The sequence below is a fragment of the Prionailurus bengalensis genome, chromosome A2, assembly GCF_016509475.1.
Source record: "Prionailurus bengalensis isolate Pbe53 chromosome A2, Fcat_Pben_1.1_paternal_pri, whole genome shotgun sequence".
NCBI lineage: Eukaryota > Metazoa > Chordata > Mammalia > Carnivora > Felidae > Prionailurus > Prionailurus bengalensis.
Window position 1 is genome coordinate 154,811,175 of NC_057348.1, and position 23,024 is coordinate 154,834,198.

The following is a 23,024-nucleotide window of genomic DNA, read 5'->3' on the forward strand; positions in this document are numbered from 1 at the left end:
CTCCAAGCCATCAGCTCAGAGCCCGACGCGGGGCTCGAACTCCCGGACCGCGAGATCGTGACCTGGCTGAAGTCGGACGCTTAACCGACTGCGCCACCCAGGCGCCCCACCAATGGCTTTTTTATAGAAATGGGCAAGCTGATGTTAAAATTCATATGGAAGTGTAATGTACTCAGAAAACCAAAATAATCTTGAACAAAGTTGGAGGCTTCACATTTCTTCATTTCAAAAATTACTATAAAGGTACAGTAATCAAGACATTGGAATAAGGATACATACATAGAACACCACAGAAGACTTGAGAATCCAGAAATAAAGCCTTACATTTACAGCCAACTGGTTTTTGACAATGGTGCTGGTACCACTGAATATCTACAAGCAGAAGAATGAAGTTGGAGTACTATCTAAGATTACAATAAAAAAGTAACTCAAAATGGATCATACACCTAAAACTAAGAGCTTAAACTACACAGTTCTTAGCAGAGGGGTGCCTGGGTAGCTCAGTTAACCACTTAACCAGTGTCTGACTTTGGCTCAGGTCATGATATTGCGGTTGGTGGGTTCAAGTCCCGCGTTGGGCTCTGTGCTGACGGCTCACAGCCTTGAGTCTGCTTCAGATTCTGTGTCTCCCTCTCTCTCTCTCTGTCCCTACTCCGCTCATGCTCTGTCTCTCTCTCTCAAAAATAAACATTAAAAAAAATTTTTTAAATTCAAAGTTCTTAGAAGAAAACATAGGAGTAAATCATCATGAACCTAGATTAGGCAGTAATTTCTTAGGTATGACACGCTAAATCACACCAACCAAAGAAAAAAACATAAACTGCACTTCTCAAAATTAAAACTTTTATACTTCAAAAGACACTACTGAGGCGCCTGGGTGGCTCAGTCAGTTGAGCGGCCAACTTCGGCTCAGGTCATGATCTCACAGCCTGTGAGTTCGAGCCCCGCGTCGGGCTCTGTGCTGACAGCTCAGAGCCTGGAGCCTGTTTCGGATTCTGTGTCTCCCTCTCTCTGACCCTCCCCCGTTCATGCTCTGTCTCCCTCTGTCTCAAAAATAAATAAACGTTAAAAAAAAAAAAAATTCAAAAGACACTACCAAAAGAATGAAAAATAAATCCCACAGAATAGGAGAAAATACTTAAAAAAAAAAAAAATATATATATATATATCTCATAAGGATCTACTATCTAGAATATGCAAAGAATTCTCACAACTGAACAATAACCCAGTTTAAAATGTGGGCAAAAGATTTGAATTGGTATTTTTCCCCAAGAAGATAAACAGTTAATAAGCACATCAAAAAGATGCTTTACCATTTTTAGGTCAAAACTATAACCATGACTGTTTAAAAAACAAGAGAGTAAGTGTTGGTAACGATGTGGAGAAATGAAAACCCTCATGCTTTCTGGTGGGAATTTAAAATGGAGCAGCTAACACTGGAAAACAGTCTGGTAGTTCCTCAAAAAGTTAAAACATAAAGTTACCATACATAGGACACAGCAATTCCATCCCAAGGCATAGAACCCAGACAAGTGAAAACGTATGTTACACAGAAACTTGTATATGAATGTTCATAATAGCTTTATTCATGATTGTCAAAAAGTGGAAACCCAAACGTCAACTGATAAATTGGCAAACAAAATTTGATATATCTACATGAGGGAATAAAAAGGAATGAACGCTACATGCTACAACATGGATGAATTTTGAAAACATCACGCCAAGTGAAAGCAGCCCGTCACAAAATGCCGTATCATGTATGATTCCATTCACACAGAGTGCCCCAAAAGGCAAATGTATAGAAATACAAAGCAGATCAGTGGTTGCCAAGGGCTTATGGGAATGACTGTTAATGAGTAAAGGGTTTCTCTTTAGGGTGATGAAAATGTTTTGGAATTAAGATAGTGGTGATGACTGCACAACTTTGTGCATATACTAAAAAAACCCCACTGAATAGCACACTTTAAAAAAGTGAATCTTACAGTATGTGAATCATTTCTCAAGTAAAAGTGGGAGGGATGTCTGGCTGGCTGGGTCAGCGGGGTGTGCAACTCCATCTCAGGGTTGTGGGTTCAAGCCCCACAATGGGTGGAGAGATTACTTAAAAATAAAATTTTGGGGAAAAATGGGAGGAAAATTATCTAAGGATCTACTTTAAAAAAAAATTTTTTTTTTCAACGTTTATTTATTTTTCGGACAGAGAGAGACAGAGCATGAACGGGGGAGGGGCAGAGAGAGAGGGAGACACAGAATCGGAAACAGGCTCCAGGCTCCGAGCCATCAGCCCAGAGCCCGACGCGGGGCTCGAACTCACGGACCGCGAGATCGTGACCTGGCTGAAGTCGGACGCTTAACCGACTGCGCCACCCAGGCGCCCCTCTAAGGATCTACTTTAAACAAATGGGAAAAAGCAGTGAAATAAACATTTTTTTATCATTAGTCCATTAAACTTATTGTTAAACTTCATTTCACAAGATACAATGAAATTTTACAGATTGCCCAAAGATGGTATCTAATGGACTGCTCTGTATTCCACAAGAAGGACCTTGCTGCTAGTATTCTTTTCACTTGTTTTAATAAAATATCTCTGCATCATCCTGGGTTCTACACAGATTAAAGACCAAAAAGGCTGTCAGTATCATAATAATGATATAGCAGTTAAGAGCAGATGCTGAATTCAGAATGTGTGGATTCAAACTTTGGCTACATTATTGACTAATTTTGTAGCATTAGCCATGTTATTATTATACTCCTCTGTGCCTTAGTTTTTTCATCTATAAAATGAAAATGAGAATAGGAAGTGTAACTCAAAGGATAGGTTGAGGATTAAATGACCGACTATCTGCTTGGAACAGTGCCTGGTAGATAGCAAATAATAAATGTCAGGAGCTACTACCGTTACCATGCCTCTGTCTGCAGGGCACTCTGGCATACATGTCAATTCTATGGTAGCTAGGACTCCGTGTGTAACACCAGTGTGTATCACCAGCACAGTGATTCAAGAAACACTATTCCTTCTCTTCTGGAATCTAATATGTCAGGTCCAAAAAGAAGAACCTACTACTAGAGAAGCAACTGGCATTTTATCTTACACACAGAAGGCATTCAAATAACTTGTTGGATGTATGGAGGGAGAAAAATTGGGTAAAAAAAAGATTTCCTGGGAAATGACTCTTCAAGGCAAACTTATCTTTTCCTCCTTTGGATGAAGATTTATGGGGCACCTGGGTGGCTCAGGCAGTTAAGCATCGGACTTCAGCTCAGGTCATGATCTCACGGTTCATGGGTTCGAGCCCCACATCAGGCTCTGTGCTGACAGCTCAGAGCCTGGAGGAGTCTGCTTTGGATTCTGTCCCTCCCTCTCTCTCTGCCCCTCCCCCTTGTGCTCTATCTCTGTCTCTCAAAAATAAATAAATGTTAAAATAATAATAAATAAAAAGGGAACCAAAGACTAAAAAGCCAAATTTGAAATTCCTTAAGAGTACTATAGGTCATTTCACTGAAGTTATCATCAAGAGAATCAATATAATTTTAATTATTATTCACGTCAGTAGGAAAAAATCTAGAACAACTTAAAAGCTAGTTTTTAAATAAATTAGTACAAGGACATAAGATTTTGATGGTGACAGAACTGATTTCACCCTGTTCTGCTACAAGGAAGAGATGCAGGGATAGGTAAAGTTTTATCTTCCTGTGGAAATATCAAAAATATCAAACATAGAAAACATTATTTCCTATCTTGAAATGTTTGGAACGAAATAACTATAGCATAACTTCTAGTCGCCAATGCTCAAGCTTATCTTAAAGCCAAACTGTGAACACTGGAAAAACTTCACTTTTTAGCCTTTTACTTCAAGAAATATAAACATAGTCCCGGTGTAGGGATACATGTGACCCCATTCTGGTCAATGAGATATAAAGGACAAGACGTGTAGGGGATTTGAAGGGGAAAATTTCCTCCTTGAAAGCGCGTAGGACACAAGAGAGCGTCTGTGATCCCAGCTTCCTGCTTTGAAGTGTCCTATGATGGCATACAGATCTGTGGCACTCATGACAGAAAGGCCTAAAGGACTGTAGAGATCCACCCCAGCATCTGACAACTCTGAGCTGTGGAATCAATCTTAAAATAATTTACCTCCACACTTCTTGTTACAGGAGGGGAAAATAAAACTCCTATTTGTTTGGGCAACTTGTGATTAGGTGTTTTTGTTTTTCTGTACCTAAAAGCATTTGGTATTTTTATAGCTCTCCTAGATTTATTCTCTAATTCTTATCTTTCTTCTAATACTTTCCATCTTTATTTTTATTCTGCTTTCTAGAGATTTCCTTAACTTTATCTTACAACAATTGTTTATGTATATGCACACAGACACACATACACATATGTATTTACATTTTCTGCTTACTATTTTAATTATTTTAATACCAAGAGCTCTTTCTTGTTCTCTATTAAGACTTTTGTTTCGGGGCGCCTGGGTGGCGCAGTCGGTTAAGCGTCCAACTTCAGCCAGGTCACGATCTCGCGGCCCGTGAGTTCGAGCCCCGCGTCAGGCTCTGGGCTGATGGCTCAGAGCCTGGAGCCTGTTTCCGATTCTGTGTCTCCCTCTCTCTCTGCCCCTCCCCTGTTCATGCTCTGTCTCTCTCTGTCCCAAAAATAAATAAACATTGAAAAAAAAATTAAAAAAAAAAAAAAGACTTTTGTTTCTTTAGTACAGCCATGAAATAAGAACAGATTGTCTTCTCTTATCTCTGATGTTAATTATAGTTATTTTCAGGTTCTCATCTGTTCTGTGCACTATTTCTGAGTTGCTTTGACCATTTTTGCTATTGTTTTCCTGCTACAAGCTTTCTTCCAATATTTGGTTATTCTTAGCTGTCCATTCATATTTAAGACTTATGAGCTCTAAAGATGTCAATACTACACAAAGCAATCTATGGATTCAATGCAATCCCTACCAAAATCCCCATGTGTTTCAGAAATAGCAAAATCCACCCTCAAATTCATATGAAATCTCAAAAGATAGTGAAATGCCAAAGCAATCCTTAAAAGGAAAACAAAGTTGGACATCTCATGCTTCCTGACTTTAAAATCCTTACACGGCTACAGTAATCAAACCAGTACAGTGTAAACTGGCATAAAGTTGGACTATAAATACCAACGGAAAACAAAAGAGAGCCCGCAAATAAATTCTCACATACATGGTCAAATGATTTTTGACAAGGGCATGTGTCAAAGTTTCTATTCAATGGGAAAGGACAACCTTTTCAATAAATGGGGCTGGGAAAACTGGATATACACATGCAAAAGAATGAAGTTGAACGAACCCTTAGCTTACACCATACAGAAAAATTAACTGAAAATGGATCAAGGACCTCAACGTTAGGGCTAAAACTGTAATTACAAATCTTAGAAGAAAACAGAAAAAAAAGGTTCATGACACTGGGTCTGGTAATGATTTCTTGGATGTGACACCAAAGGCACAGGCAACATGAGGAAAACAGGTAAATGAGACATCATCAAAATAAAAAAGTCTTTCGCACAAAGGATATAATCAACAGAGAGAAAAGGGAACCCATGGAATGGAAGAAAATATCTGCAAATCATTTATCTAATTAGGAATGATACTCAGAATATATAAAGAACTCCTACAACTCAACAAAAAACCAACCCAATTAAAAAATGTGTAGAAGACTTGAACAGACATTTCTCCACAGAACAATGAATGTCCAATCAACGCATGAAAAGATGTTCAACATCATAAGTCATCAGGGAAATGCAAATCAAAACCATGAGATACCATGTCACACTCATTAGGATGGCTATCAGAAACACACACACACACACACACACACACACACACACACACACACAGTAAGTGTTGGCAAGGATATGGAGTAACTGGAACTCCTGTATATTACTAACAGAAATGTAAAAGGCAGCTAATGTGGAAAACAGTATGTCATTTCCTTAAAAAATTAAATACACTTTCTTAAACTATTCACAAAAATAAACTCAAAATGTATGAAAGACCTAAATGTAAGACAGGAAGTCATCAAGAGCCTAGAGGAGAAAGCAGGCAAAAACCTCTTTGACCTCGGCCACAGCAACTTCTTACTCAACACGGCTCCGGAGGCAAGCAAAATAAAAGCAAAAATGAACTATTGGGACCTCATCAAAATAAAAAGCTTCTGCACAGCGAAGGAAACGATCAGCAAAACTAAAAGGCAACCGACAGAAGGGGAGAAAATATTTGCAAATGACATTATCAGATAAAGGGTAGGTATCCAAAATCTATAAAGAGCTTATCAAACTCAACACCCAAAAAAACAAATAATCCAGTGAAGAAATGGGCAAGACATGAATAGACACTTCTCCTAAGAAGACAACCAGATGGCTAACAGACACATGAAAAAATGCTCAACATCACTCATCATCAGGAATGAAAACCACGATGAGATACCACCTCACACCAGTCAGAATGGCTAAAATTAACAACTCAGCCAACAGATGCTGGCAAGGATGCGGAGAAAGAGGATCTCTTTTGCACTGCTGGTGGAAATGTAAACTGGTGCAGCCACTCTGGAAAACAGTATGGAGGCTCCTCAAAATATTAAAAATAGAACTACCCTACGACCTAGCAATTGCACGAGTAGGTATTTATCCAAGGGATACAGGTGTGCTGTTTCGAGGGGCACATGCCCCCCAATGTTTCTAGCAGCGCTATCGACAATAGCCAAAGTATGGAAAGAGCCCAAAAGCCCACCAACAGATGAATGGGTAAAGAAGATGTGGTGTGTGTGTGTGTGTGTGTGTGTGTGTGTGTGTGTGTGTATGTATACATATGTGTATATATGTATACATATATATACATACACACACATATATGTATGTATATGTATGTATGTATATGGGTGTGTGTATATGTGTACATATATATGTGTACATACACACACACACAATGGAGTATTACTTGGGGATCAAAAAGAATGAAATCTTGCCATCTGCAACTACGTGGATGGAACTAGAAGGGATTATGCTAGTGGATCCTGAGAAACTTAACAGAAACCCATTGGGGAGGGGAAGGGGAAAAAAAAAAAAGAGGTTAGAGTGGGAGAGAGCCAAAGCATAAGAGACTCTGAAAAACTGAGAACAAACTGAGGGTTGATGGGGGGTGGGAGGGAGGGGGGGGTGGGTGATGGGTATTGAGGAGGGCACCTTTTGGGATGAGCACTGGGTGTTGTATGGAAACCAATTTGACAATAAATTTCTATATTGAAAAAAAAGAAAAAAATATTTAGAAAAAATAAAAAAACTTTTATAAATAAATAAATTAATTAATTAAAAAAAAAGAAGGGATTATGCTAGGCAACATCAGTTAGTCAGAGAAAGACAAATACCACATGACTTCACTCATATGAGGACTTTAAGATACAAAACAGATGAACATAAGGGAAGGAAAGCAAAAATAATATAAAAACAGGAAGGGGGACAAAACATAAGAGACTCTTAAACATAAAAGAACAAACAGAGGGTTGTTGGAGGGGTTGTGGGAGGGGGGATGGGATAAATGGGTAAGGGGCATTAAGGAATCTACTCTTGAAATCATTGTTGCACTATGTGCTAACTTGGATGTAAATTAAAGAGGAATTAGTTAATTAAAAAAAATTAAATGCAGAATTACCACATAATTCAGTAATTCCACTTCTGGTATACAGTCAGAAGGAGTAAAATCAGCATTATTCGTGGTAATGAAAAGATAGAAATGACCAACCATCAATGGTATCCCCTGATAGATGAATGGATAAACAAAATGTGGAAACATTATTCAGCCTTAATTAGCAAGGAAATTTTGACCCATGATGGACCTTGAAGACATTATGCTAAATGATATGAGCTGTCACAAAAGGCCAAATATTGTACAATTCCATTTGTTTGAGGTTCCTAGAGTAGTCAAATACGTAGGGACAGAAAGCAGAATGATGGGTCTCAGTGGCTAACCAACAAACTTGGTTTTTCACTGAAGAGCCTTCAAATATCAGTACCCAAAGGTCTTCCCACTGACCCTCATCAACTTTCCCCAGGGAAGAATACTGTCATCTCCAGCTAGTCTCCTCTTCATAGTTTACCCAATGTTTATGTAGGTTTATTGTTTATTGCCTGTAATTCCCTCCTCTGATAAAACTATAAGCTGCTTAAAGGCACAGTTGTGTGGTGGTTTTTTTTTTTTTTTGTGCTATATCCCCAGAGCCTAGAAAAGCATAAATGTATAAACAGGCACTTAATAAATATGTGCTGAATGAATGAATCAAAAATATGTGTGAAGAATGATGCTATTTCCTAATTATAAACTTAAACCTTAAATTACTACATGTGTGACAGTATTCTCATTTTACCAATAAGGTCAGGTATAATGAGATTAGGTAACCTATTTGCAGAAGCTAAGTCACAGCTAAGATTCAAACTTAGGGCCTATGTGACTTCAAAGTTCATCTTAATCACTATATTGTATTGCCTTCTACAGAGAAATTCTGTAATGTGTCCCTGAGAATACGAATCTACCTCCATGGGGTGCCTGGGTGGATTAGCTGGTTAAGCGTCAGACTTCAGCTCAGGTCATGATCTCGTGGTTCGTGAATTTGAGCCCCACGTCGGGCTCTGTGCGGACAGCTCAGAACCTGGAGCCTGTTTCACACTCTGTGTCTCCCTCTCTCTCTCTCTCTGCCTCTCCTCTGCTCACACTGTCTCTCTTTCTCTCTCTCTCTCAAAAATAAATAAACATTAAAAAAATTTTTTAAAAAAAGAATCTACATGCTAATGATACAATCTATGAGGTATGGTCTGCTTTATATTGTCCTAGTTAGATGTAATATGAACAGTGAAGAGTGTGAAGAATGTGAGTGTGTGGAGGGGGCACTGAATCCCTGCTATAGTCAAAAACGGTTATTGATGCAAATGTATTACGACTAAGGGTGGGGGAGAGTCTCACAAGACACAGAAATGGTTGGCAAAAACTGTTGGTTAAACTGTCTAATTCTAATTAATAAAGAATCACCATTTCCACCAGGACTCTTTGCCTCCTATGACTCCTGCACTCGTCCTCCTCAGACAGAAAAGTAAAACAGCATGGGATATTGGAAAGTATACTAACTAGTATTCAGAGGTATGAACTGTGGTCCTACTACTGGTATCTGGCAGTGTGCTCTGAGGGAAGCCATATGAAGAAGCCAACAGTTTATCAGTGGTTATTTCCAAACTTCCAAATTTATTTTAGAAATGCAAACTTACTTTCTCATGAAAATACTTGAAAGATTTAACACGTCCTTTAAGTGCAACCAGATTACTAAACTAGAAATTTAGTTTAGGAGTCTACCAATCCATGCCTAAAAATGTAAGACGTTTGAAGGCAAATGATCATTTGTAATTTATGGTTATATTTCTATATGATTAGTGATTACAGCTGGACCAGCTTTTACAGCGACAGGCAGTGTAGTGCAGCGGGAAGCAGTGTGGACCGTGAAGCCTGACTGCCTGGATCCCCTAACAGCTTGCTCGTCATGGAACCCGAGTGACTTACTTCAGGAAACCAATATCAAGAAAGGTTATCTGTGATTACAACAGAAACTACTACCCCACAGGATTAAGAACAATGACTATAAATTTATGATGCTCAAGTCTTGATACAAAAGCCTCAAACACTAAAGCTAAGCAATTCTGAGCTATTTAAATATTATAAATTTTACCTATTAAGAAAGGAAACACCTGGGGCGCCTGGGTGGCTCAGTCGGTTAAGCGTCCGACTTCAGCCAGGTCACGATCTCGTGGTCCGGGAGTTCGAGCCCCGCGTCAGGCTCTGGGCTGATGGCCCGGAGCCTGGAGCCTGTTTCCGATTCTGTGTCTCCCTCTCTCTCAGCCCCTCCCCTGTTCATGCTCTGTCTCTCTCTGTCCCAAAAATAAATAAAAAATGTTGAAAAAAAAACCAACAACAACAAAAAAGAAAGCAAACACCAATTTGGGGGGATTTGCTGGAAAAAAGATATTTCACAAGGAAAAAACATACTTCACAAAATTTGACCCCACTTTCTAACACAGTAACTAGTTTCCTAACCTCCACAACTGAATGTTTTCTCTTTCTCTTTTTTAAATAAGTTTTTTAACAGAGTAATATTTTGAGGTTTATACATGGCTTCTCCTTTTCCAAACTACAAAATACTCTATGTTATTGTAACAAATGAAGTAAGATTAAGAAGTATAATATAATAAAGACGAAGGTAATCCACCTTCCCATATCTATTTCTCATCTTATCCCCTAGGGTAAACATTATTACTACTACAAATGCTTTTGTAAGTTCATGTTTTTATTTTCCAAATCACTACAGGTGCACCTGGTGGCTCAGTCGGTTGAGCATCCAATTCTCGGTTTCAGCTAGGGTCATGATCCCAGGGTCATGGGATCGAGACCTGCACGGGGCTCCGTGCTAAGTGTGAAGCCCACTTAAGATTCTCTCTCTCTCCTTTCTCCCCCTCTGTCCCTTTCCCCCACTTGTGTTCTCTCGCTGTCTCTAAAATAACAAAAATAAAAAATAAAAAATCACTACAGATATGATACTCAAAAGCTTACCTCTAGATATATTGATGGTGGATTATGCTCCCCACCAAATTTGTCCAATAGGGCCTCTATATGTTCCTGTGTCAACTTAATCATTTGTTTGATATTCCACACCTGAAAAATAATTTAAAAGAATGTAAATAAGAATCATTTAGGATATGAATTAGAGATATTTTAAAATTTGAAATTTAGAGCTGAGACCTGTGAGACCATTTAGCATAGCAATTTTTCCCATCTTTTATTAAACACCTAAAAACTCTTTTCTACACTAGTAGTACAAATATTCTCAACTGTGAAAGATTCAAATAATACATGAGTATTCAGAATAAATGACAGGGGCGCCTGAGTGGCTCAGTAGGTTAAGCGTCCGACTTCTGCTCAGATCATGATCTCACGGTTTGTGAGTTCGAGCCCCGTGTTGGGCTCTGGGCTGACTGCTCAGAGCCTGGATCCTGCTTCAGATTCTGTGTCTCCCTGTCTCTCTGCCCTTCCCCTGCTCACACTCTGTCTCTCAAAAATTGTCTCAAAACTAAATAAACATTAAAAAAAATTAAAATAAAAAAGAATGACGAAAGTCTCTTTTCACACTTCCCCACATTCCTGGACCCTTTGCCCAAAACTCAACTGCCGTTTACAATTTGTTATACATCCTTTCCACATCTCCTTTTTATTAAAGTAAATATAATAATACATATACAAAGTATACAAATACATATAAATATTATATTTAAAAAACATTTTTAATACTTGTTTTTTTCCCTGAACAACATTCCTCAAAGTTGTTTCCATATCAATACATACGTATTTTACTGTTTTTAAATGGTGGTGTTAAGGATAGAGACATTTATTTCGAAATATTGTTATGACACTGCTTATCGTCAATGGTCTTCAAACTTCAAGAGCAACCTAACAGTGGATGGTCACAGATAATTTTAGGACAATTTTCAGCTCCTTGATGTTTTCGTGTACTCCTAATTGAACTGCTTGAGAACTAGTCTCCTTTCCTCCTCTCCCTTTAAAATCACCACATTGTAATTCTCCGTTCTATACAAGAAAGGCAAAATTCTTCTCCATCTCAGATCCTACTAATGTGCACTGTTCTGAGATGTATAAATTTTAAAGTACGGAGTCAACACGAGGGAAAAACCCCTTGAGAGAAAAGGGGTAGGGGTTAAAACCAAGACCTTATTTTATCAGTGAAATAAATTCTTGGCAGGGTTCCAAGCCTCATTCATTTATCCAGCTGGCCAGCCTAGAATTCACAAGTTGGGTGGTTATAGTACAGGCATATATTATGTGTTTATTTTTTAAAAAGTCATTTTTTCCTTGATGAAGAATGAGTCCAATTTATCTGAGTGGTTAGAGAATGTGCTTGCAAATTACACTGTACACTAGATACTCCATAAACTGCATGATCTAAACCTGGAATTTTAAGGTGTGACCAAAAATGAACAGAATATAATACACACTAGAGATTAAGACCTTTTAAACTACCGAAAGTTATAATTTAAAAATGTGAGGTAATTAAAAAATGTACAAGAGGGTATAGATAGATGAACAAGGAGGGCGCTTCAGGACCCTTGGTTTATTTAATAATTCTCTTCCTAGAGGATATTCAGATTATTCCATTTTTCTCAACTTCAAACAATGCTTCAATGAATAGTTCTGAACTGCCTTTCTGGGCACAGGTTTAAGTTTCCCTTTTAGATATCAATGCATAGAATTCCTGAATTGAATGTTATGTGCATTTAAAAATTTAATAAATGTGTCAAATGGTTTTCCAATAGAAAAAAAGTCCCAAGTCATATTCCTACTAGGAGGGTATGAGTCCATGCTTTTCCCTATAATCCCACCAACACTGGGTCTTATCAAACTTTGAAACGTTTGCCAATCTGAAGGGGGAAAGGTGATCTTGTTGTTTCAATCTGTATTTCCCAGAAAACCATTTTTCATGTTTATTGGACATTTACATTTCTTTTTGGAAAATTCCCTATCCATATTCTTTCTTTCATTCTATTTTTTTCTTGTTGATTTATAGATGTCCTATGTTCTAGATATTTTATATATTAATCCTATTCTCCTCCAAATGTTGCGGTTTTTTCATGTTTTTCACATTATGCCTCATTTGTCATACAAAGTCCTGCTACTCAAAAGTGGTCCATAGACTAGCAGCAGCATAATCTTCCAGAAGCATGTTATACATGCAAAATCTCAGAATTTGAGAAGCAATGACAGAAGTTTCCTTTTCTTTCTATTGTCAGATATCGTATTATTTCCCTTTACGACTCCTTGGCTAATTTTTCATATCCCCCAAAAAGCATTGGATGTCTTTTTTCTCTAGCTATACTTATTCTCCAGGTGATCTTATCCAATCTTGTGGCTTTATATGCCAGATATGGACTGATGAAGCCCAAATTTTAAAATCCAGCTCTGTCCTCTCAACTCCAGACTTTTTGTCCAACTGCCTACTGAACATCTCCACTAAAATAACTAATAGACATTGCAAACTTAACATGTTCAAAGATTTAACTTCTGGTCTAGCCCACAATCCCCCCCAAAACTTCTTTTTCCTATAGTCTCTTCATTTCAGAAAATGATAACCTCCCTCTATGTTGACTTCATTGACCACTCAGGCAGAAGTGCTTTATAGTCAGAATTTGATATCCTAAAATTGATTATGTTTTTCATGTGTATTAGCTGCTCTGAGATCAGAAACATGTTTTATTTACCTTTCGTTTCCCCATCACTTATCTTGGTGTCTTAGTCATAACAGGTATTCAATCAGCGCTGAAACTAAGATTCAGGCTGTCTTTAGAATAGGGGAAGAGAGGAAAAATTAGGCCTAGTTCGGGGATTCTTTCCACTTCAGTAAATAAATGAAGATGTTATTATCCAAAGCCTTTTTTGTTGTTGTTGTTTTGTTTTGTTTTGTTTTTTTTAAAGCTCCATAGATAAAACTCATGTACAGTTAGGGTAAAGAACCACCCCCCAAGGAATGAGAGAGAGAAAGGAAAAAATTAGACTAGAAAAGGAAAATGAACATGAGGGAAATTACGGAACTGAGCTGAGTAAAACTGATTAGAATAAAATTTTTGTACTGGGGAGCAGAAAATGACAGGTTTGGTTAGGTAGGGCAGGGCCAGACCATGAATGTTCTGGAATAAGATTTCTTAATTCCCGAAACAAAAGTAATTTTATATCCAAAGAATGAAGAAAAATCACTATGAGCCATCACTGAAATTAGGGAAGATGAGTCTGGTAGAAAAAATTTGCTCACATTTCCCAGAAGAGTAAGAGAAAGAACTTTGATGATAATTATTAAATATAAATATATTAAAAAATAGAATAAGATATTGTAAAACTAAGAGAAGATATATAGTTTTGACCTTAAAATGCCTTCTTGGAAAAAATGAAGAAAATCTGTTTCAACAATCCTGAAAGGGAAATGAAAGAATTACAAACAGAAGCAAAAAAATTCAAGAAAGGTACTAGATTTCCTGTCCTGTTTTGATCTCTTCAGTGGACCACAGCAATTAAAATCAGGCAATCTTAGTAAACAATCGATCATTTCTAGTGACTTTACAGATGGCAAAATTCCCTCCCCCACAAAAATGAATTTTTTTAACGCCCACCTCAGAAGACGCCTATGTTAAAATATAAATTAATAAAATATAAATTCAGACCAACTGCTATGGAAGAACTGCAGGGCAGTAATGGCACAGAAAACTACAGCCACTGCCTCCCTTCCTCCCAATAAAAAGGCATCAGGTCCGGATTATTATAGGATTGGCTTCTATCACACCTTTAAAGAAAATACAATAAGTTATTAATATGTGAAAGCATATAAAAAAGGAAAATCTTCCAAGTTCATTTCATAAAATTAGCAAAATCCAGATATCCAAACTTGACAAAGAGAATACAAAATGAAAAAAAAACAAAACACACAGACACACACAAATAATCCAAGCTGTGAGGATAGAAAACCTCTTAAATTCCATTTTCCCTCTCCCTTTCAGTTCCCTCTCCCTCTCTCACTCTTGTTCTTTCCCTCAAATTAATGTTAGTCATTCATCAGGAATCCAGTAAAATAATACTTAACAGGTCAAAGGAGAAAATTACACGCTAGTCTAACAGATGCCCAAACAACAAATAACTATTACCAAAGGTAAAACAAATTTATTTAAACAAATTTATTTAAAATAAATAATTCAAAAAGAGAGACATGGTCCTAAAATTTCAGAAGAATTGCTGAAAGAATCATGGCAGTGGAAGCATGAAGGCTAGACAATCAGTCAGTGGAAAAGATTGTGAAAAACTCCTCTAAAATAAAAAACAAATACAATCAGCTTGAGAAAGAAATCAAAGTTTATAAATTGCCGACCAAAATATCAAAGTTTCTATTGAGATAATTCTAGAATATCTCCAAGCTTAAAGACAACACATATAAAAGGGGAGCATGAGAAAATGATAAATCACAGTCATTAAAATAAAACCTCAGCTGAAGTAAACAGATTAGAGCTAAAGAAAGAATTAAAGAACTAGAAGAGGATTCAGAGAAAACTGGCCAAAAGGCAGAGAAAAATGAATGGAAAACAGGAAAGGCAAAGAATGGAATTAGTAAATTCAGAAGGTAAACAGACAATGGGAGACATATTTGAACAGAAGATGGGTGTAATTTTCTAAAACAATTGAAAATAAAAAATTCTCGGGGCGCCTGGGTGGCGCAGTCGGTTAAGCGTCCGACTTCAGCCAGGTCACGATCTCGTGGTCCGTGAGTTCGAGCCCCGCGTCAGGCTCTGGGCTGATGGCTCAGAGCCTGGAGCCTGTTTCCGATTCTGTGTCTCCCTCCCTCTCTGCCCCTCCCCCGTTCATGCTCTGTCTCTCTCTGTCCCAAAAATAAATAAACGTTGAAAAAAAAATTAAAAAAAAAAAAAATTCTCAAGAGTAGCACAATGAGTCCTGTGTCCTGTCCATGACAGATAAAACTAAATCCACAACTATATAGGTCGAAGTACAGGTTCATAAAAGTTCTTAAAGTCAACCAGAGAGAAAAGAAAAATAAATTACACTGACAGCATATTTCTTTTTTTTTTTTTTTAATTTTTTTTCAACGTTTATTTATTTTTGGGACAGAGAGAGACAGAGAATGAACGGGGGAGGGGCAGAGAGAGAGGGAGACACAGAATCGGAAACAGGCTCCAGGCTCTGAGCCATCAGCCCAGAGCCGGACGCGGGGCTCGAACTCATGGACCGCGAGATAGTGACCTGGCTGAAGTCAGACGCTTAACCGACTGCGCCACCCAGGCGCCCCTACAGCATATTTCTTAACAACAGTATAAGAAGCCAGAGGATAATGAAATGACTTCAAGAAACAAAAGAAAATAGCTAACAACCTAAAAGGAAACAGAACCCAGAATAATGTAAAAGACAGAGCAGCATGGCAGGCTGATTAACAGCCCCCCAAATATCTACACTGTAAACCCCAGAACCTATGTTACCTTATATGACAAAAAGAATTTTGCAGATGTAATTAAGTATTTTGAATTAAGGAGATTATCTTGGATGGGCCCAAAATGTTATTCCAAGCATCCTTATAAAATGGGGACATTTTATCACAGAGGATTAGGTAAGTGAAGACCTACCAGAGAGATCTGAAGATGCTACACTGCTGGCCTGGGTAGCTGAAAGAAGGGACCATGAATCAAGGAATCCAAGGAATGCAGTTCTGCAAGCTGGGAAAGGCAAGGCAATGTGTTCTAGAGGGAGAACAGTCTTTCTGACACCTCGATTGCCCTACTGTGAACCCCATTTTGGACCTCAGACCTTCAGAATTATTAAGGGAATACATTTGCGGTAAAACACCAGGTTTGTGGTAATTTGATACAGCAGCCACAGGAAACTAATACAAATGGGGAACCTGGAAACTAATAAACACAAGCGTAAATCTAAATAAGCAGACTATACAAAATAACAACAAAAACAGTGACAACAGTTGCTGGGGGCAAATGGGCAGCAGTAAAGCATTCTAAGACCCACTTATTATTCAAGAGGGATCCTGGAACATCTTCATGTGCCAGACAGATGTCAAAACAACACAGGAGCCAGCTTGAAGGGACTCCTACTAGCCAAATTTGGGAGATTTTCAGCAAAAAGAGTAAAAACTATAATTAATTACAACAGGTGGCATACATAAAAGATAAATAAATAAAAACTCACTAGTCCATAAAAGTAAGAAGTTTGTTGGGAGACACTTGCCACCACTGTAGGTGACTGTTACATCTTTAGAAAATTAAACATTAGTGGAAAAGAATTACGTATTTTATATTCTACCTTCTTGGAAAAAATTCTAGTTATTCCTATTTGATGTGGGAAGCTCCTTCTAAAAGAATGCCAGCTAATATAAAATCACTGGTTCAAGAAAGGATCACAGGAGGCTGAAGCTGTTAGGTGAAAAGCTGATGAAGAACAGAATACTCCTATAGTGTCCAAGCATTTCCACACAGATTAAAGACAGAGGGAAAAACACACATCTTTATAAGGATATGTAGCTTAGAATCATTAATAGAGGGACAACCGGACAAGTACCTCTTAATGTGATACAACATAAATGACACATTATCTATCACCCATGAGGTTTACCTGCAAAACATTAATACAGAATCTAATCAGACATTTTTTTAATTTTTTAAAGTTTATTCATTTGTGTGGGGGGGTGGGGGGGTGGTGGTGGTGGTGGAGAAAGAGACACCAGAGGACAAGTGGAGGAGGGCACAGAGAGAGAGCAAGACACAGAATCTGCAGCCGGCTCCGGACTCTGAGCTGTCAGCCCAGAGCCCAATGTGGGGTTTGAACCCATGAACCATGAAATCATGACCTGAGTCAAAAGTTGGGCACTTAACCGACTGAGACACCCGGGCACCCTCTAATCAAACTTTTACACTTAGCTTCAAGTTGAGAAGAAATATACAAGGTAAAAAAAAATAATGAAATAATCAGACATATACAGAATATGGGACATTCTATAAGACATTTATCTTTCTCTTTAAAAGTCAAAGCCATGACAATCCAAAATGTGGGACATTCCAGGACAAGTATCCTAGTCTCTTTAATAAATCATGTCATGGGAAACAAAATGGTGGGTGGTCTGTTCAAGACTCTAAGACAAGAACTATTAAAAGACAACAACTAATTCAACACATGCACACAAAGAAGATCTTAGTTTAAGGATGGAGAACAGCTATAAAAGACATTCTTAGGATAACTGTGGAAATTTAAACATGTACTACACATATGATTATGGAATTGTTAATCTCCCTAGATATAATTTTAGACAAGTGAAATAATTTTTCAGGACCTATAAATCTAGCAAAATGTTAACAATTGTTGAAGCTATGTGGTGTAAGTGATACCAATGCAAACGTTTGTTGTACTGTTACTTCAACTTCTATGTAGGATTGAGTTTTTCTCCAAACTTTTTATCTTTTTCCTTTAATTCTCCCCAACAATGCTTTTTCTCTTAAAGTCTATTTTATGATACAAACCTACCTACACCAGCATTTGCCTGATATGTCTTTTCTCATCTTTGTGTTGCCTATAAATGAACTATGCAAAGTTTTTTTTTCTTTTGCTAACATGTTTTGTTTTAAACATATTTATCTGTTTTAATCAGAGAATTTAGTTCATTTACATTTTTGTACCTGATTTATTTCTAGTCTTATTGTGTGCTTTCTACTTACACTGCTTTTTTCTTGATTTTCTGACTTCTACGGAACTGATCAAGTTTTGTTATTGTTCCTTTTTTCCTCTATGTACCAGTCACATTCTAGGCCACAAAACATGTTTCATAAACACAGAAAACTGTTGTGATACAAACCCTATTTCTTTATCATGATGCAATTAATTTAAAAATCAGTAACAAAATTCGAGTGTATTTTGAAAAATTCAACATTTACTTATTTTAAAAATCTTGGAATATTAGAAATAGTGATCTTTTAACTTAATAAAAGTATATCTACAGAAACCTGCAGCAAAATATCACAGTGAAAGGTCAGGCATAAGACAAGGGTGCCTGTTACCACTGATATTATATACAGGAGGTTATAGTATGGAAGGGTTATAGCATGGAGGGGTGCCTGGGTGGTTCAGTCGGTTGAGCATCTGACTGCAGCTCAGGTCGTGATCTTACAGTTTGTGAGTTTGAGGCCTGCATCTGGCTTGCAGCAGTCAGCCTGTAAGCAAGGTGCCCGTTTCAGATCCTCTATCCTCCTCTCTTGTGCCCACCCCCCACATTCCCACTCTCTCAAAAAATAAATACAACATTAAAACAAAAATTTTTTAAGAGTATGAAAATATAAAAACAGACATAAATAAATAATGCAAGATGGGTGGATAGAATAGTAATCCAGTGCATCAGCCAGAGCCAATTTTAAAAAGATGCCCTTCATAATAGCAACAAAAACTATAAAGAATCTAGAAAAAGATCTTTAAGATTTTAAATTTATTTTTTTTAAATTTTTTTTTTCAACGTTTATTTATTTTTGGGACAGAGAGAGACAGAGCATGAACGGGGGAGGGGCAGAGAGAGAGGGAGACACAGAATCAGAAACAGGCTCCAGGCTCTGAGCCATCAGCCCAGAGCCCGACGCGGGGCTCGAACTCCCGGACCGCGAGATCGTGACCTGGCTGAAGTCAGACGCTTAACCGACTGCGCCACCCAGGCGCCCCTAAGATTTTAAATTTATTTTTAAGTAATCTCTACACTCAACATGGAGCTCGAACTCACAACCCTGAGATCAAGAGTCGCATGCTCTACTTACTGAGCCAGCCAGGCGCCCCTAGGAATAAATCTAATAAAAGATTTGCAAGATCTTTGTGAAGGGAACAAAATAATATGCAAAGGCATAAAGGAAGACTGAGAAGAGAAACTCAAATGACTCTGGAGGTTTATTTCCTCCTCTCTTTTAGTAGCCCATCAACAAGCTGACTTAGGAGGTCTGAGTTTGCTCAATGCAAGAAAAGGCTGATGACAGCCACAGAGCTCTCCGTTCTAATAAGGCCATTCCATCAACCTCAAAGTTCCAATTATTACTTAGGAGCCCCTTCTCTGGTATATTAGTTCTAGTTAGGTCTACCCTAAGTATATATCTATGTGAAGATAACAGAACTCAGGGGATTCTGTGTGCTCTGGTACTTACTGTTTTCCACTAAATCTTACTTCACATTTATGCCATGTGATGCATGTGTGTATGTGCATGTTCCACCCCTTCACTTGACAAAGACTAACATAAATGCTCTTTTATGTGAAGATTCAATATTGTAATAATCTCAAATTTTCCCCAAATTAATTCAGTGTAGTACAATAAACAAAATCCTGAGATTTTTTTTTCCCCATGGATTTGGCAAACTGATTCTAAAATTCTTACAAAAGTACTATAAAATGATACAGTCTTTTAGCTATTTTAAATAATGAGAGTAAGACTGTTATCACTAGAGAGCAAGATTTATAAAGCAATAGGACAGCACAGCAATAAACAAAGAGAATGGATACAGTTTGTGTTGGCATTATAATTTAGTGGGGGACATCATGGACCATATAATAAATAATGCTAGGGTGCCTGGGTGGCTCAGTCAGTTAAGCAGCTGACTTCAGCTCAGGTCAGATCTCACAGTTCGTGGGTTTGAGCCTTGGATCAGGCTCTCTGCTGTCAGTTCGTAGCCTGCTTTGGATTCTGTGTCTCCTGCTCTCTGTGCCCCTCCCCTGATTGCTCGCGCGCGCACGCGCGCTCTCTCTCTCTCTCAAAAATAAACATTAAAAAAATAAATAAATAATGCTGGGGTAACTGGCTATCCTTTTGGAAAATGTCAAATAATCCAAAAGATACACGGGCAAAGGATTTATGAACAAGTAGTAGATTTAAAGAGAATTCAGACTATCCGACAGATACATGATAACATAAATGACCTCATTAGCAATCAAAGAAATGCAAATTAAAATGAGAAATCATTTCACACCCATGAGACTGGCAAAACCTTTAGGTCTAACTATGTACGGCAATAGGTGCTTTTCTATTCTACATGTGGGTATGATACAGATGCATAAGAGTAAACTGAAAATACCTAGCAAAGCTGATGGTGGGCATTATACTATCATGCAGCTATTACAACATTAACATATGTACAAGAAGTATTCATTGCAGCAATGGTTTAATAGCAAAATACTAGAACTAACTAAATACTCCCTAAGAGAAAAGGGGCAAAAAAAAAAAAAACAAAACCAATTGTAAAATGGAATACTATATATAAGTCAAAATGAAGAACTAGAGCTACATTTATCATTGAGGATACGTCTCCAACACACAATATTGAATGAAACAACCAAGTTCTAAGATATATACAGCTTTAAAACATTCCATTGATATTGTTTATAGATATACACTCATGTCAAAAGTTTAGAAGCATGAATGGTATGATGAACACTAAATTCAGGATAATGGGTACCTCTGAAGATGAACAGAGCAGGGAACAGATACAAAGGATACACTCTGATTATCTTTGATGAGCTAGAAGGTGCTTTATCTGTGTAATGTTTTGTTTAAAATATCTGAAGCAAATATGATAAAAGACATGATTCAACAACACAGGGTTATAGGTGCATGGATGATCAATGATATTATTCTCTGTACTTTTTTATATGCTTGGGAAAGGAAGGAAGGAGAGAATGAAGAAGGAAATGGAGGTTGTGAGTTGGTTAACTCCCTCCATACTAAAAGCTGCCCTTACATTTATAATTAGGGTGGCCCCAAACCTGCCTCCTCCAATCCCTGTGCCCTAGAAAAAAACAACCAATGAATACACAAAGTTCAAGAGAACCCACAATCAGACTTCCCATTGAGAACAAAGGTCTATATTTGTATAACTGCAAAGCTCTCTACCATAATCAACTTGGTCCTTTATTCATGAATATCAATCAAATACGAGGGTAAATGAAAACTTTTGTGGACATGTGAAATCTCAAAAACTCACCTCACTAGGACTCATAGGTCTGAAAACTTTCCTATCATTTGACTTAGCAATTCCACTTCTAAGAATTTTATAAATCTCCCACAAAACTGGAAAAACACAGTAGAACCCTGGTCCTAGCACTTAAAAAGATAAGTCACCAGGTAAAAAAAAAACATCAAATAATTTTTTTAAATGGCACTATCTTTATATACAACAAAACAAACACAAAACAAGAATGTTAATAAACTGGTCTAGAAAGCAAGCAAACAAGCAAGAAAGCAAGCAAGCATACCCCACCAAAAGCTATGTTTGCAAGTAAAGAGTTAAAAGATAACTAAGTGTGGGTTTAGTAAGGTAACCGAGGAGAACATGAAAACAAGAGGTCAGGAACATTAAGTAAGAAGCCACGGTAAGTAGTTTGGATTTTATTCTTAGTGCAGTGAGAATCCAAACTTTCAAAACCAGGTGTGTGCGTGTGTGTGACATAATCTGATTGATATTTTATTATTACTGACAATTACCATCCCATTTTCTAGATGAGAATATCTGTGGCACAGAGGTTGTATTTCGCTCAAAGCCACAGAACTGGCAAACAACAGAGTCAGGATTTAACTCTAGATAATGGAAATCCAGAGCATAAATATTATAACGCCTCTAAATATCACTCCAGTGAAGAATGGATTATAGGGGGGCAAGAGTGAATGCAAAGAAGACCAGTTGAGACTACGGTTGTAGGCTAAGCAAGAGATGACTGCCTGGACTAAGGTGGAGGCAGTGGAGATGGAGAAAAATTGGTGCATCTGGGATATATTTTAGAGGTGGAGAAAATAAGACTTACTAATGGATTAGACATGGGGAAGGGGTGAGAAAGAAAAATAAGAGTCCAGAGCCAAAATGTCGGTGTAAGCAACAGTATGGACGGTCATGTCATTTACTGAAGTGGGGAATCAAGAGGGAGAGAAAGCAAGCATTGTATCCCCAACAGGTGAGGTCAATTACATGATCAAGGAGGGAAGCTGGTTATAAACTCAGGAGGAGAGAGAAGGCAGGATACATTTAGGTGTCACAGCATACTAATGAGCAGACCTCCAAGGGAGTGTAGGCAAAGACTCAACCTTAAGGCCCACCAACATTTAGAGGACTAGTAAAACAAAACAAGACAAAACAAAAACCAGAGTCCACAAAAATGGTTGAGAAGAAACAGACACTAGGGTAAGAGAAAAACTACTCAGAGAGGAAAATTCATTGGTTAAAAAGTGGGAAAAGAATAGCAGACAGAAGACACTAAGAAGGATGTGTCTTCTATATATCTGGTTATGATATTTGCATATATTTTGTATATACAGCAGGGCTGGGAGATAACAGCATGTTTGGAGGCTAAAAGGAAAATCCAAAAGAGAGGGAGAAATTGAGGAT

The 23,024-nt window shown here is 37.7% G+C and overlaps 1 protein-coding gene across 4 annotated transcripts in view; it reads right to left on the reverse strand.

Annotated features, from left to right (window-relative positions):
• The window catches only part of BRAF (B-Raf proto-oncogene, serine/threonine kinase), a 173,002-nt gene that overhangs the window by 86,949 nt on the left and 63,029 nt on the right, over window positions 1-23,024 (reverse strand). For all 4 annotated transcript variants that reach the window (XM_043589723.1, XM_043589724.1, XM_043589721.1 and 1 more), the window contains exon 2: window positions 10,620-10,721. In XM_043589723.1, the coding sequence (XP_043445658.1) occupies window positions 10,620-10,721 (102 nt within the window). The remainder of the gene's footprint in view (window positions 1-10,619; window positions 10,722-23,024) is intronic.